This window comes from Patagioenas fasciata, chromosome 1 (genome assembly GCF_037038585.1).
Source record: "Patagioenas fasciata isolate bPatFas1 chromosome 1, bPatFas1.hap1, whole genome shotgun sequence".
Classification (NCBI taxonomy): Eukaryota; Metazoa; Chordata; class Aves; order Columbiformes; family Columbidae; genus Patagioenas; species Patagioenas fasciata.
This window is the reverse complement of record NC_092520.1, coordinates 203,039,688-203,055,346: the sequence shown is the minus strand read 5'-3', so window position 1 is coordinate 203,055,346 and position 15,659 is coordinate 203,039,688. Positions and strand designations below refer to the sequence as shown.

At 37.6% G+C, this 15,659-nt stretch overlaps 1 protein-coding gene and 1 non-coding gene across 21 annotated transcripts in view; both read left to right on the top strand.

Annotated features, from left to right (window-relative positions):
- MAGI2 (membrane associated guanylate kinase, WW and PDZ domain containing 2) overlaps window positions 1-15,659 on the top strand; it is a 745,411-nt gene that overhangs the window by 229,094 nt on the left and 500,658 nt on the right. Inside the window, exon 1 of one of the 20 annotated variants that reach the window (XM_071803469.1) lies at window positions 2,922-3,081. The exons of the other annotated variants lie outside the window; for them this stretch is intronic. Coding sequence (XP_071659570.1) covers window positions 3,066-3,081 — 16 coding nt within the window. The 5' untranslated portion in view covers window positions 2,922-3,065. Of the gene's footprint in view, window positions 1-2,921; window positions 3,082-15,659 lie in introns of those variants that run through there. 20 annotated transcript variants of the gene reach the window in all.
- On the top strand, window positions 9,238-9,347 carry LOC136097422 (U6atac minor spliceosomal RNA). The gene has a single exon (XR_010650811.1). It is a non-coding gene; the product is annotated as a U6atac minor spliceosomal RNA (small nuclear RNA).

Genomic DNA, 15,659 nt, shown 5'->3' with positions numbered 1-15,659 from the left:
TCTCCAGCATTCATGTTTAGGAAGGACAATGTTATTGACTGTTTGGGTTTTTTTAATCAAGTAACTTAAGAAATTTTTGAATCGTGAAAACTTGTCAAGGGTACTGGTATTCAAAATTTCCTACTTTGGGCAGTGTAATTTACAACTGGTAGGGAGATTTCTTTAGTATGCAAAAGTAATATTTAACTGCCTATGCCATTGCCCTCAAGTTCATTTAATGAATACAGACTAACCATGTACTTATTGCGAATTTTGCAACAGATGCCAACACAGCAAAAGCAGCACTCAATTTAGTCAAATTCCTGTGCAGAAAAATAGACAGCGAAAGCCAACTGCAGGCCATGTACCCTGTATTTCCAAAGACAAGGTTATAACATAAGGAAAAAAACAAAAGTTGAAATATAGGTGTCAACCTCTTCTCTTTAAAAATGCACCTGCAATCTTTCCTCGGTTATAGAGGTATAATTGCCAGTGAAACTGGCAGGACGTTTACGATAGAGTCCTTGACCTTAAGTTTTTAGTGTTCTTTGCTTGTTGTATGGACTGACAGCGCTGGCAGTGCCATGGTTTCTCAACCTTGCACGTCAGATTAAAACATCTTTTACTTATGTGAGATGAGCGAGTATTCTTTGTGAAATTAGGAAGCAGAGAACTAAACCCATGCCTGTTTTAAATCAGGATAAGCCAAATGCACTTAGAACAGGTAAACCAGTATTTATGCGATAAGAATTTGAATTGTACATTATACTTTACCCTGTATGCACCAAAGGACGGGTGGGCCAGAAATGCATGGCATTGATCTGTTCTGCCCTTGAAAACTGTGGCCCCTGTGGGTGGGATGAATTTGCTGGGTTTATGATCCTTGCATTTCTTTATTTTTAATAAAGCAGTGCCACTTTCTACCAAATTAAAAATGACCGTGTAACCCTAAAAGTCAAATGCTGCCTTCCAGAAGTGGTTGCAATTCTTAGTGCCATGTGAAATTGATTTTCACTGCATTGTCAACAGGAATTACACGCATATATCCCAGGGCAGAACATGCAATTGTATTTGCAGCAGTTGAGATGCAGCCCTTAACTAGCTCTGTCCCCAGAGCTGTGTGACAGAAGTAATGAAGCCGATACATAAACAAGAAAATGAAAAAAATTCTGTTAATTTGAAGCTGAGTTAGAAAAGCAATAAAGCTTTCAACCAACAAGGTCAAGAAATGAAAACTTTTTAAAAGATATAGTATTGCAAATAACATAAAGGAAAATACACGCTCTTTAGAAGGAAGACTGAGCAGTGGTCTTCTGTCAGGGCACAGGTCTTGTTTTAATGCAAACAGGAGGACTGAACTTCTGTTGTTGGGAAACCAAAAGTAATACAGGTGAGAAATATGCTGAAATATGTTGTCTCATGTATTTTTTTCCCCCTTTTACTGTTTTGTGGGTTTTTAGAACAGTTTTCATACCCCAAACTTATTCCTGAAGTTATTTAGAAGCACTGACCATTGAGGTTGTCCTATAACACAGAAAAATAGCCATGGCAAGAAGTGGTAGTTGTTAAAAACAGGTGAGCAGTATCTGACACTCCCTGTCCAAGTGCAGGGATCTGGATAAAGGCCAGAAGTACATCTAGGACTGGGAATGCTTTGGGCAAACAATAGATTAGTTGTGTTACACCTTCTGCTTGGTAGTGCTGTCAGCAAACTGCAGTTGCCATGTGGGCAAGCAGCTTTCTAGTCCTCACTAATGCAAGAAGAGAGAGCTCTAATTTTGTGTCATCAGAAGAATAAAACCTTGGGGAGAGTACCTGACAGGAAAGTAGTTTTGGTAGTGACAGTCATGGTCAGACCTGTCTCCTTTGATATGTCCTTCCAAGAAACTGCAAATTCTGTTTCGTTCAGAGCTGGCAAAACAGTGGAGCTGTGGTTGAAAATATAGTCTGTATGCTTCCTTCCCAGACAGGGAATGTGAAATGATGGTGGAAGACATTCTGGTTAAACAGCACTGGAAAAAGTAAAACAATGACAAGCTCATTCACAAAAGTGAAAAAACTTTTATGAATTTGAAGAGATTCCCACTGATATCCTCCAGGACATAATCTCACATCCACAGTAGCTCAGGCGAATTACTCTGCTGCACTGATTTACACTGGTCATGTGTCAGAAGTGATAATGTGAAGTAATTAAAAAAAAAAAAAAAGAGAGGGGAAAAAAAGAAAGTCGATGAGGTGAGGAAGTTTCCTACCTAGTGTTTGCATTTAGAAAAACAGTGATGAAAGAATGGAAAGGACTGGGTGTGTGGCTCAGGCTTATTGCACTGGATAATGCAGTGCTACAATTAACTCAGAAGTCTTGGAGGCAGGATGGTTTATTTAAGACATTTTTCAGCAACATAGGCGAAAAAGTTTCAGCTTGTGACTCAGCCACGTGCAATATGTGAGTGACCACACGTAAGAAATACAGTCATTGTGTGCTGTAGTTCCTTGCATTCGATATAGTGATAATAGTTCCTTCTTTTTCTTAATTTTCCTATTGATGTTATGATTGCTCTGTGTTAGGTGAATGTAGGTAACACACTGAACTGCAAATACAAAACCTATGAGTGTTTAATAACATCTTTTGCTGAAATTTCTTATTTTTATCCATCTCTGTGAATAGTTAGATTCTTGGGCCATTTTGAGTGACTTTAAATAAGAACTTAATTTTCAAACATAGTTTTGTTCCGCTCTGGTATAATCTGGTCTATGTATAAAAATATTTAACCCACGTGCTTCATTGCTGTCTGCTAAATTCTTACATATTACAAAGTATGCAGTGTATGCAGTGTTGGTTTTTTGGTTGTTTTTAGTTTTGGGTTTGTTTGATTGGTTTTGTTTTGGCTTTAAATTTTTTTTTTTTTCTTTTTTTCTTTTCTTTCCTGGACTTGCTTCAGGGTGGTGAGGACACAGCCTCAGGGGAAGTCACGCTTTCAGACCTGGGGAAATCTCCGTCTCCAAAACAGTCAGGGTTTCTCCCTCTGGCAGAAAGGTGTATTACATTAGGAGACCATAGTCATTCGTAGTCTTCTTCACCGGTACCAATGAGAAGAAGTAAGGGTGTGTATATACTGAGTTATGATGGGGTTTTCCTCTCCTTTACCTCCTCCCTGGCGTTGGAGGTAATAGGTATTATCGAAAAACAGTAGTTTGTACTAATTCTGATACCTTTTATATTAATCACTGTAACAAAGAAGTGACAAATTGAATAAATACTGAAGGAAATCCCAATTACATATCCAGTTTTTCATCTGACATTTCTGAATTCCAAGGTGAGAAAAGGGTGGCAGAAGTCAAGTGGGCAAGAGAGGTCAAGTGGCTGAGGGTACATCCCACTTAGAAGCTCTGTGTGTGGAGTTCTGCTGCTATGAATAAGGATGCAAGATATACTTGACTAATCTATATTTTGGCAAAAATGAGGCCTTTCAAAATTAATTTGTAAAATACATTTTTCTCTTCTAAAAAGTATATATCCAAGAGCATTCAAAGGGGCATGTACGCAACAGACTTGCCAGTGGTTTCATGTATTTTTCTATTGTTTGCGTCAAAAGTGTATTTCAAAGGTGGAAATTCAGTGCACAGCTTTGTTCTTAAAAGAAACAAATTAGAAAGTTCAGATATTGTCAGTTAAAAGATCTGCCAGTTTGATGTCATTTGGAACTATTCTTAGGATAAAATAACCTGTGCTTAGCACACTGTGCCACCAAGAAATGTCTGCATCACTGGAAATAACAGTACCTAACTTTAATGACTACTTTATTCTTTCAGACAAGTGTGAGTTATTACTTAGACTTTGCTTTTATGGCTCAGAATAGAGCAACGCAGAGCTCTAGGGAAAGGTTCTTGTTTTTGTGTATCTAAGGGAGCACACCTCCAAGGTGTATTTAAAGCAGAACCATTGGCAAGTGTATTCAGCCTTTTTTATATCTCACACAAAATTAAACCAAATCAGGTAATTACCTGAGATGAAGGCCCCACTGTGCTGTATGCAGCACAGCCACATGTATCAGAAGATGAGGTCGCTGCTTCAAACAACTGACAGCCTAAATAGAAGAGGCAAAGAACAGCTGACAAATAAGCCCATAGCACAAACAGTGCCTGAGCTGACCTGCAAGAGGTGGAGTAGTGGTTAAACTGGTGCCCACGGTCCTTGCTTTATTTTCCACTGCTACATGTGGTGTTCCTAATGACATCCTAGAAATGCAGATGGTGCACTGACCTGTTTCTCTGAAGACCTTGGGAATGTCTGGTTAAAAGAGATTGGCTTATGCACCTTTGCATTGACTTTTCCATGTGATTTTATAGATTGTCTGTTTCAGAGCAGGGTGCTCAAGGTTACAGTTGGCACCGTGCTGCCTCTCTGTAGAGAAAAGACAATCAAGCAAAACCCAATTCTGACGTATTTATTTATCAAAGTGAATTATGATTTTATCTTAATTGAGATCTAGGGTAAAGAGATGCCGAAACTTTGTGTGCTAATAGCAAGGCTGATGATAGAAAATACTGTTCTGGTTGTTAGTGATGAGAGAGAACACACAATTTCTGTCAGCTTTTCTCAGAAATTTCACAGCTGTACATATTGAAGAAATCAATTCTCAGCTATTCAGCGACTAATACATCTGTTTTAAATAGCTTAAAATAGCAAGTATTCAAAAAAATTAAATGCTATTCAAGACGAAGGGGAGATGGGAAGTATGTGATGTGGTATAACTGTAGTATGAAGTGAGGTGTAACAAAATAAGGATGACATTACAGCTTGAATGTCCCATAAAAGATTGTGTGAAGACATTAGGGTGATTTGATTGACTGTACAGTCACAACAGCTTGTGCTTCTCTGAGGTCCTTGCACCCAGATCACATCTGTAAGAAACTGAGACTGCCAGCTCTGCCCCCTACTCCCATTCTTTCCACTCCTTCATTCCTTCTTTTCTGCTCCCTTAAACACTGTGTTTTTATCTCCCATTTTCGAAAAGAAATAATCCAAAATCAGTAATTTTTTTATACAGCAGTGCCAATATAACATGTAATCTGATGCACTGCCAGCTGGGGAGTTGATATAATACCACTGAAGTCACTAGAAGTTTTTGCAGTGAAAAAAAAAAGGCACTAAAAAGTTCTGAAATTGTAAACCTGACTTTCTTTTAAAGCATTTTTCCTAAAAGATAATATTATATATCTTCCTTAAGCAATGTTAACTGGCATGTGATTTAAAGACTAACATATCTGGCAAGCAGTTTATGTTGCTAATCATATCTGTCTGTAATTATATATATGTGATATAACACATGCATGATGCCAGCTGAGAAGTTTTGTTACAATATTTGTGCTGATTGCCCCCCAAGAATTGACCCATTCTGCTTTAAACTTTGAGGCAGCTTTCTAGTGTTGCAGAAGAGTTCTCTAATTCACATGATCCCAAAAGGATAAAGGATAGTGGCAGTTTTAAGTGAATTTTCTTTATAGCACTAATCTGATTGATCACTTGAGAACTAGCAGGAAACTACAGGGGCAACAGCATAAATCTGATAAAGTACCTTGTCTCTGCAGAACAAGCACAGCAAATAACAGAAGAGGCCATAATTGACTCATTTTACAAGTAAAATTCATAGCTATTGACTCGGCCAAAGCAGCTTGAAGACTGTATCTCCCTATGACAGTTTTCCAGCCTGAAGGTCTTAGATGTACTATTGACCTTTTTCCTGAAATAACAAAACTATATTTGAAATTACGAGAATTACAAATATGATTAATTGAAGTTGCAGCATTGTTGAACATAAACATTCCTATGGTTTATGAACCATTTTTTATTTACTATATGATCTTCTTTAATTACTTTCTTGATATTAAAATAATTTTAAAGATGAGTTTAGTCTTCATCCGAATTCAAATAGGTAAAGAATTGTTGGGTTTTTTTTCTTGAGAGAACCTGAGGTACTTTACATGAAAGCAGAAGGGCATGCTAGGTTGTACAAGTTTCATGATAAGGCATGGGCAATGCCATTCACCTGAGAACATCAGAACTGCTTAGACTGAAGTTGCCAAAAAGCTCTTTCATTTTGGAACTTTTCATGTCTTTGGATGACCTTTGAATTTGTTGTCTTTTTCAAGTATCGTTTTAAAGCCTTTTTATTTTTTTTAACCCTCTCTGACTTCTCTCAGTGTGTTGAAGATAAACTGTCAAGACAGTGGAGAATCTTGACTTAACTTAGTGATTTTCATCAGAACAACTGAACAGTGAACATAGAGCATAAACAGCAGCTATTAGAAATTCAGAAAAATAGCAACAAAAGAAAAAGAATTGTGTAAAATAATCGATACTCAGAATTGGATTCCGAAATTAAGCTATTAAATCAATATTTGCATCATTAAGCAATAAGATCCACTATCAATTTTGGCAGGATGTGCTGCTTCTGGTTTTCTCTTCTGAGACTTCTGTTTACAATCACAACAAAAGCAAATCAGTGGTAATGAGGGTGGACATCCTTGTGAATAGATCATCTGGTGCATATTGAAAAAATTTGTTTGAACTGTTAAGCAGCTGGTCAAGTTCAGGTTCACTAAATAACCAGCTTGGTCACAACTATATCTCTGAAGTGCACCTGCAGCTTGAAAGCTTCCTCACACCAGCTGGAGCCCAGGTCCTCACTGGTTTGTCTGGACATCACGCGATGTGCCACTGCTCCCTTCCTTTCAAAATGTCATGTCTACATTGCATTCATGAGATTATACAACTGAGACTACTTTAAAGTTATTTTCAAGCTTTGGGATTTTCGTTATGCCTGCACCTTTTCTGGGTCTTAGGAAAAAAGGATTTCAAACCTTGTGTGGTTTGGACAGGGCCAATGGACAAGTACCTCTAGTGGCACTGTGTTTTAGAGTCAAAACTGTCCTGGCTGGAATAAATCCTTTTGAGGACAACAAATAGAGAATGAAGATTAAAGAGGTGCTATTTAACATCTGAAGAGTGAATAAAGCTTTGGTTTCCCCAGTACGGGTGAGATTAATTTATAATTTACTGATGGAAACTGTTATGGGGAAAAACTCTTTTCTGCAAGTCCTTTCCTTTTAATTTCCCTTTAGCCTGTGGGTACCACTGTCCTTTTCTTTTGTCCTGTGACACTTTGCCACAACTTGATATTTCTTCTGTGTCTCCACGTTTTTATTCTACCTAATGCACTTTCCTTTTTCCAATGTATTACTGTTATTAACACATCAATCTCTTGACTAGCTATCAATCTAATATGGATTATTCAAATCATTCTGTCAAATTTATTTCAACGATTCTGAATAGGGAAATGTTCTTACCGTGGAGATGGCAGAAATATACTTGGGTTTAATACAAATTATAATAAAGCAGAGGTTCAAGATAGTATTTCAAACGAAAGCAGCAATCTGGATTTCAAAGCAGAACAGTTTTAAAATTTCAGCTTCAAATTCTTGTCTTTAAATTTTAGAAGGTTGCTATGAACATATATAAAAGGCTCTAGAAAAGAAATATGCTTTCCAATTAGAAATTAGATTTTTTTTTATATTAGATTTTACAATAATAAATTACATGTGTAATTATTTTATCAACTTTTTTTTTTATTGTAGTGGAAAATAATCAGTAATACACATGATATATCAGTAAGATATTTTCACATTTTTCAATAAAATAGTGGATCACTTTATAGGTAGTAAAGAATAAAATTCGGGCCAGAGTGCTGACTGGTGCAGTCTCTACCTGTGTTCTGTGTTCTAGCCTTTAGCTAACGACAAAATGTTTTAAATTGAAAACACCCTATCTCTTTTTGAAAAAAAAATAGAATATAATTTTGGTTTTGTTTTGTTTGTTTGTTTGTCTGTTGTTTTCTGCAGAAGCCATTGTGGAGCCTTGCCTGGCAAGTTTGATCAGAGGTGTGTCAGTAATCAGGCAGTAGGGCTCTGTCCTGCTATGATTCATTAGTTTCACAGGATATTTAATTTAATTGGCAAATGCACATGGCACTGTGCTCCTTCTCCAAGAGCTTTTAGAATCCAGAGAATAACCTGTCACTTAATGACCTTATTTCGTTGGAAAATGTAAACTATGATGGCATTCAAAATAGTTATTTGGCAAAAAACAAATATACACACAATCACACACACACACAAAACCACAACACTTTTTCCTTTAGAGATTTTCTGCATTGTCTTCCACTAAAATACATCAAATATTGAGTGATTCTGAGCTTGTGCAGGTTCTCTTTGCTTGTGGAAGGTTGTCAACACTGCCTGTGTTTCCTGACTGGGTTTGCACTGATGGTGCAGCAGCTCTTCACCATTTTGAATACCACATGCAGTGAAGAGCTGGGCTGCTGCCTTTTCAGTCTATCCCTGCAAATCCTCTGTAAACCTCCTGTTTGGTGCAGTCTCATGTAATACGAAGGCTTTCCTTTTGTCCTGCCAGAGGGAGTGATTGGGACAAAAAGAGGGTGTCAGGAACGCATCCTGTACAGTGCTATTATACAGTTGACATTTTTTGCTAATAGTTGTGATATACAGAAGTTAGCACAACTTGGTGCAAAGCCTCTCAGTCTGCCAACATTGTGCAGCTTCTCCTGGTTGCCCCATGCTTTGCTCAACTGCAGCTGACGAGGCCAAGCTGGCTGCATACTTTGTTTCTGTTTTTCATGTCTAAATACAAACACTTTATATGCAAAATGTGGAAAAACCATTTCATGTGTATGAGTGCAGGTACCCTAAAGCGTTATGGGTAGACTGAGGCTTCTCCAGTTATTTTACAGCTTTTGGCAAAGAATTAATCTTGCACTAATTGGAACATACCTGGTTATGCCAGGTTTGTGGAATGCACATTTTATCATTCCTCATTAAACCCATGTATCTATATATTGTCAATACAAGTACCTAATAATTCTTTTTCTCTTGTTATGAATACCTTTGTGTGATTTAAGAAGTGTAGAGCAGAAGATTACATTTTTGTATGTTAATTTCGTCTCATAGTGTTATCTAATCAGAACAACTTAGAATAATATGGCTTGTGATCACATTTTTCAGATATAAATTTAAAAAATCAAAAATATTTTTGAACTCGAGGCAAAAAATACAATCTTTGATTAAAGAAGAAGATGCAAATACACTGCTGAAATTTGAGAAGTGCTCGAGTGTCCTGTTTTTAGCTGGAATAAAGTTAATTTTCTTCCTAACAGCTGGTATTTTTCTGCCTTAACCATATACATGTTGTATGAAAGAAGGAGAAAAGGGTGGAAGAGGCCCCAGTGGCCTGTACAACACACATGCAGTTAAGGCACTGCCACCTACTTCATGGCATCTGACCATGTTTTTGCCCCACGTTGGTACCAAAAGGACTGTTGTAGTTTAACCTGGCAGGCAGTGAACACCACACGCAGCTGTTCGCTCACATTGCACCTCCCACAGTGGGATGGGACAAAGAATCCGAAAAAAAAAGGTAAAGCTCATAGACTAACATAAAGACAGTTTAACAGGACAGAAAGGGACAATAATAATAATAGTAAAAAAAATATATATATAAAACAAGTGATGCGTGATGCAATTGCTCACCCCCATCAACTGATACCCAGCCAGTTCCCAAGCAGCAATCCTCCGGCTAAATTTTCCCTAGTTTATATACTGAGCAAGACATGGTGTGGTATGGTACGGTATGGTATGGTACGATATGGTACGGTACGGTACGGAATGGAACATCCTTTTGGCCAGTTGGGGTCAGCAGTCTTGGCTGTGTTCCCTCCCAGCTTCTTGTGCATCTCCAGCCTGCTGGCTGGAGTCCTTTGCTTGGTATAAAGATTGCTTAGAAGCAAAGTGTTGGTTTATTATCAACATTCTTCTCATACTAAATCCAAATAGCACTATACCAGCTATTAGGAGGAAAATTAACTCTATCCCAGCCAAAACCAGGACATAGAGTAGATTAAAAATAGGTTAAAAGCATTCAAATTCTTCAGTGGTTGTCTGAGTTAGCACAACAAATTTGCTTAGTGGCATACACTACCAGAATACTGCTGTGAAGAAGCTAGTATTGTTGCAGCTAAAACATTATTTGTGTAGTATATGTAGCTTATGGTGCCAGGTTTTCATGTGTCTGAAGAAAATGAGATAGGAGGTAGTTGCTTGTATGTCAAGAGCTGTGATACATGCCTAAAGCCATCATTCGTATTCGTACTTCAGTTTGTATTTTCATAGCAATATGAAGGACCTCAGGGTTAGAACCACAAAGGGACATAAGTAGATTCCTAGACTTTTGGTTATTATCTAGATCTGTGGTTATTAAAATCCATATTCTTTTGCTGTCTAAATTTACAAAGAGATAAAATTCTTAGTTGGTTAAGTTTTCATCATTACAAGTACTTAAGCAGCTCTAACATTGGTCTGGGCAGCCATGTGAATGTCCTGGCTCAGGTCAGGATTGAGTCTATTAAGGCAAATATTTGGGTCTCCCGAGGAGTATGTTTTCTAGATGTTTATCAGGTACTGTACAAAGCGCGGTAGAAGTCATTGCTTTTGTTTGAAAAAACTGCTGGCGGAGAGAAGAAACACCCCATGTTTTTGACTCCATATTACTAAACCCTGGCTGACCCTACTCAACAGGCAGGTGGTTGGTGTTTGACTCCAAGTCTCCAGCAACTGAGGAGGGTGAGGAAATTATGACTTGAGGCTGTAGGTTTTACACAAGCTGGAGAATGCAGCTTACATCAAACCTAATGCTTAAGTGATGATGAAACTTTGTGCAGTCTAGTCCATACAATAAGCAGGGCTCTTTCCCAAGTATACCTCGAGGTCTCTGTCTTCTAGGTAACCTAGTGCAGCGACCTTCTCAAGGAGAGAATAAATTCAGGCTGGTGTTGTATTTCCATCGTTTGCTTCTTTCCTTCTAAATCCTGTGAGGAGATGGCGAAATGTACAGTGAGTCATTCTACTCTTCAGGGTTTCATTCAAGAAATATATGAAATTATGTATTGAGTTTCCCATCGATTACCGAAGGCTATGGGGCAGGATTTGTTGTGTATTTTTAGCTCTGTGAATCACATAGAATGAGGTTAGCTATAATATATACTATTTAATCTTTAGTTTATCTGTGTGTACTTCAGAAATAATGATAATTTCCTGCAGTGCTTCAAAACTTACTATGAGGTAATCAGTCACTTTTTTTTGCAGTGCAAATGCATCTGTACTTGTATCAAGATTTGGGCACCAACTCACCACTATTTAAATACACAGTTGAAATTGTACTGACTCAGAAACATGGCAATTAGAGCCAGAAACAATTTAGTAATCTGGATTTTAAAGCTGTCGGATAATAGTTTTCATTCTGGTTTTGTACTTTAGAATGCCATGTTCTGGAAGAGAGTGATGAATTTTGGAGAAAATCCTTCCTTTCATCATCTTCACAAAAAGAGAGCATTTAATTACTCCTGTTCTTTTCTGTCATTATCCTCAATTTGCATCTCCCAACTCTTGATGTGTCTGGTGGGCTTTTGTAGGGATTTTTACATTTCAGACTCTTCTAAGATGAAAGATTATTTCTGGTCTGGATCAGAGCTGCTCATTCTGAACTGGAAAAATGAAGTGGAAGAAAAGCCTGGCTATCTGAGGGATTCAGTGGTGACCATGCTTCATGCTTCCATTAGCCTCCATTTTTTCCAGAATATGTATGAAGTCCTGTGTTTCTAAGAGCTTTTTTTTTTTTTGCCTACTATGTTGAGGTAAATATCCAAGCTTTATGCTTATAAGAATTTATTTCCATTAAGTAGTTCCTACTTTATTGAAATTCTTTTAAAAGTTCTGAAAAAAAGGCCGTAGATTGTAGAAGAAAAGAGGAGGCTTCTGCAAGATGCAATTATATTGTCTCTCTTTTATTAAATGTGGAAGTCTTGGGCAACAATAATAAACATAAGAAAATGTTAGTTCTTGTATAATACTCCATTAGCATCATAAAAGAGAATTCTGAATAAAGATTAAAGGGGTTTTTTTTTGTTTTTTTTTTTTTTTAAAAAAGAGGTTACAGATTTAAGTTATCTATTCTACAAAGGAAGGAACCTTAAAAGCCGATGAGCATAAAAGAAAATGGAAAAGATGAAGTAGAAAGGTTAGTTATAAAAACAAATCTCTTTGCATCTTCCACATGGTAGTTTTTGCTCATCAGACAGTGGAGTGGCCTGAAATGCAGACACGTCATGGGGGAAGCTGAAGTGCAGCTTTGTCCTTTAGCTCAGCACAGACCTTGGAAGTGACGTTGTCATTTTTCAATGAGTATTTCATGCAGTGAGCAGTGTGAACATATACCAATGTTTTTGTAACACTCTGGCGATGATATATCTTCTTTTGGTAACTTTAGAAGAAGGTAATCTAATAATGACTTCAAAACTTAAAGATTCCAACTGAAATTCCAGAAATAAGGCTGGAATATTTTGTTCTGAAGGAACAACTCTTAAAGAATTGCTTTTCAAGGTCATGGATAAAGCTCAGCAAAATGATGTTAAACATTCATGTACCACGTATATCACTTTTATTTTTAAAAAGCAAAACTCCCCTCATAAATTCCTTACAGCTCATTAGTCACTGTAACCTTCTAGTGGTATTTTTCACTGAGTTTGAAAACATGGAGGGGTTGCTGAGGATGCGTAAATGGATTATGGCCAGAGGCCTGACTGTGCTCTCCTAGAAAGGCAGAAATCTTTCTGACTTGGGAGAGAACTTCCCGAGGCTGGCAGTGTTACTGTCATCTTTAAGGACATGTTATAGTATGGACTGCAATTTCAAGTACAGTAACTGGTCTTTTACTCTGCTTTGTAAACGTCTGTGCTCATAAACAGTTACCAAGGACTAGACAAAAGCTGAATTTTAAGAGGAAAATTGTGGTTTTGGAGAGACAATAAGTTCTAAACTGAAAATTCACCTCTTATCCTCCCATGGAGTCACCTCCCGGGTGTACACAACACAGGATTAGACCATGTGGCAGTTGCCTGTGAAGCCTTTTGGGTGGTGGAAGAACACATGGATAACTCCTGAAGATATATTTTCAGGTTGTGTGGTACAATGAAAATTGTCTACAGTAGCATGTTTTTTTTTTTTAATAATCTGAAAACATACCATTGTTTTAGACTGAAGATCACCTTAAAACCAGGGTATCCTGTATATTCACTTAGAGAAAAAAGGCAGAACACTTATTGTTTCATTTCATGAGGCCTCTTCTGAAGTGACTGCTATTTGTTTCCTCAGTTCCGCTGTGACTGATCTAAAAAGGAGCTAGAACACTATCACCTTATGCTGGCTTAGGCATTGAAAGAAATAAAAAAGTAGTTTTGCTTGAGGGGTGATTTTAACTTACCAGGTAAGAACGTAAGCAAAGTTACATAGGAAATGTACAGAGGCACAGTCATAACTTGGAGCGCAGCTTTTACTGCTCAAGTGAAATATCATCACAAACTTTCATTGAATTGAAGTGAGAATTAATTTAGTTCTCTATGTCCCTATTGGCGAATTACTACAGACCTTAACTTTCTGCATCGTGTAAAATGACACAGCACTTCCCCAGACAATACAGTGATGTTTATAGCAGTTTAATTTTCTTTCGTTATGCAATTCCATGTAGCACCTGTAAAGATGTGATCTGTGCAACACTAACAATCCTCCAAAGTTAAAGCTTAAACAGATTGATGTCCATGAAACACAAAGCACAATGCACTTCACGCTGCTGGCCAGAAGGATTGATAAATGTTTAAGAGTTATATAGAAATAAGAAAACTATGAGTGATTATGGAAAATAGATTCTCAACCTTATTATTCCAGAAATCATTCCCAGGAGGCTCTGCAGTGCTCCAGTGCTTCCTTCTTCTGCAGTTCTGTTCTGGTGCAGGATCATGGCACGAGGTTGAAAATGTCTTTTTTTCCTGTTAGGTACTCCATTGTAGTATTTGAATATATGCTTATAGAAACTGTTTCTAATTTAGTGCCATAACAGAGGAGGAGGATGAGAGAGGAGAATTTGCTAGAGAGAGAAAGAGAGGAACATTTAAAATGCCCTGGCCTGTGTTCTGGTTCATACCATGTACGTACATCCCTGTGGAGGGCTGCTCTGTTCCCCACGAGTTGTGTGCTGTCCCCGTTCAGACAGAATTGTGCAGAACTGCAGCGTGTGGCAGAGAAATGTGCATCTATACAATACTCCCTATGTGCTGTAGTCTCCCTTTATACCCCAGTTCTCCTTTCATACCACAAAGAGAGACCACAGAAAACATGGGAACACTTAAAGAGCAATTTCCTTGGCAAATGTTGGGTGGCCAGTACCAACAACACAGTCCTACCCTTTTCAAGGTGATGGCTGTATCTGTGCTAGAAAAAAACACACAGCGATGAATGGAACATGGTGACCCTGTGGTGGGAAGGGATTTGTTTCCCTTCATCTCCACTTATAAAAACATACAACATTTTTAAATGTTCCATTAGTTTAGTCTCCTCTGCTCCATGAATCTCTCAAAGAAGTGTACTTCCAGGATTATTTTCCAGTGACACGTGCTGCAAAGTTGGAGATGAGAAAACTGATTCTGAATGATATAGCCCAATTTTCACTTCTGGGAGCTGAAGAGTATCACATCATCTTAGCAAATATTATTCTGAAGCTATTATATCAAAGCATCCAGTAGTAGTTTTGAAATATGTCCCTTACAACACATGTAGGTTTTGGCTTGGTTTTGTCTTTTTACTTGTTCTATGTAGGATTATTTAAAAGATTGCGAGTCAAAATCTCAGTTATATTGTCATTGTCCTTGGTCAGATTCATGATTCCACCTGCTTTGTTAAATCTGGGCCATCTACTACTCATCTTTCTGTGTCACTAAAAAGCCTGAGCAGAGAAAAATAGCCACAGTCCTATAGCATAGGAGTGACTAATGGTAAAGAGACTTCAACCTCCCCTTCCTGTCATCCTCCAGCTCCACAAATGAGTTCTACAATAGCATAGGGAAGTGATGAGTATAGATAATCAGAGTCTAACTACGTGAGTTCACTTGTTAAGGCAGAAATACATGAGCATAACTTGCATGTTCATTCTCTGCTGGTAGCACAAGCACCAGTATCACTCTGCTAAGAATTTGGGCTTGTTTGCCATCGACAGAGGCAAGGTTTTGATTCTCTGTGTTTCACTCTGTTCATGAATACAGAAGTGCTGCAGTAATGCCGTTGGTTGGATATAATGCTGCTATTGTGTATTGTTCATACATTGGTTAGGATTTTGCAATATATTTCAGGTGATCAGTACCATAAAAGTAAAAGTAATTATTACTAGAGGTGTTTGGTGATTTGAGAGAACAGCCTATTTAACATAAATGCAAAGAAAAGGAGTTGGCAACTAAATAAACCATTTCATAACTTCTAAATTTTATTTTCAGTTTCATTTTTTTTTTCTTTATTGTATTATTCAAATGAAAATTCAGTACATGACAACTGAAGCGTAATGCATCACAATTCTTTTTCCTTTTAAAAAGGCTGAAGGTGTTTGAATCTATGTAAGTGCTATATTCTTTATGATATATGTTGTCTATTCATACTGCCTGAAATTATTGTGTTCATACATGTAGAGAGAAGGCAACGCCTACACTGACTGCAGATGTGAAGGGATCTGT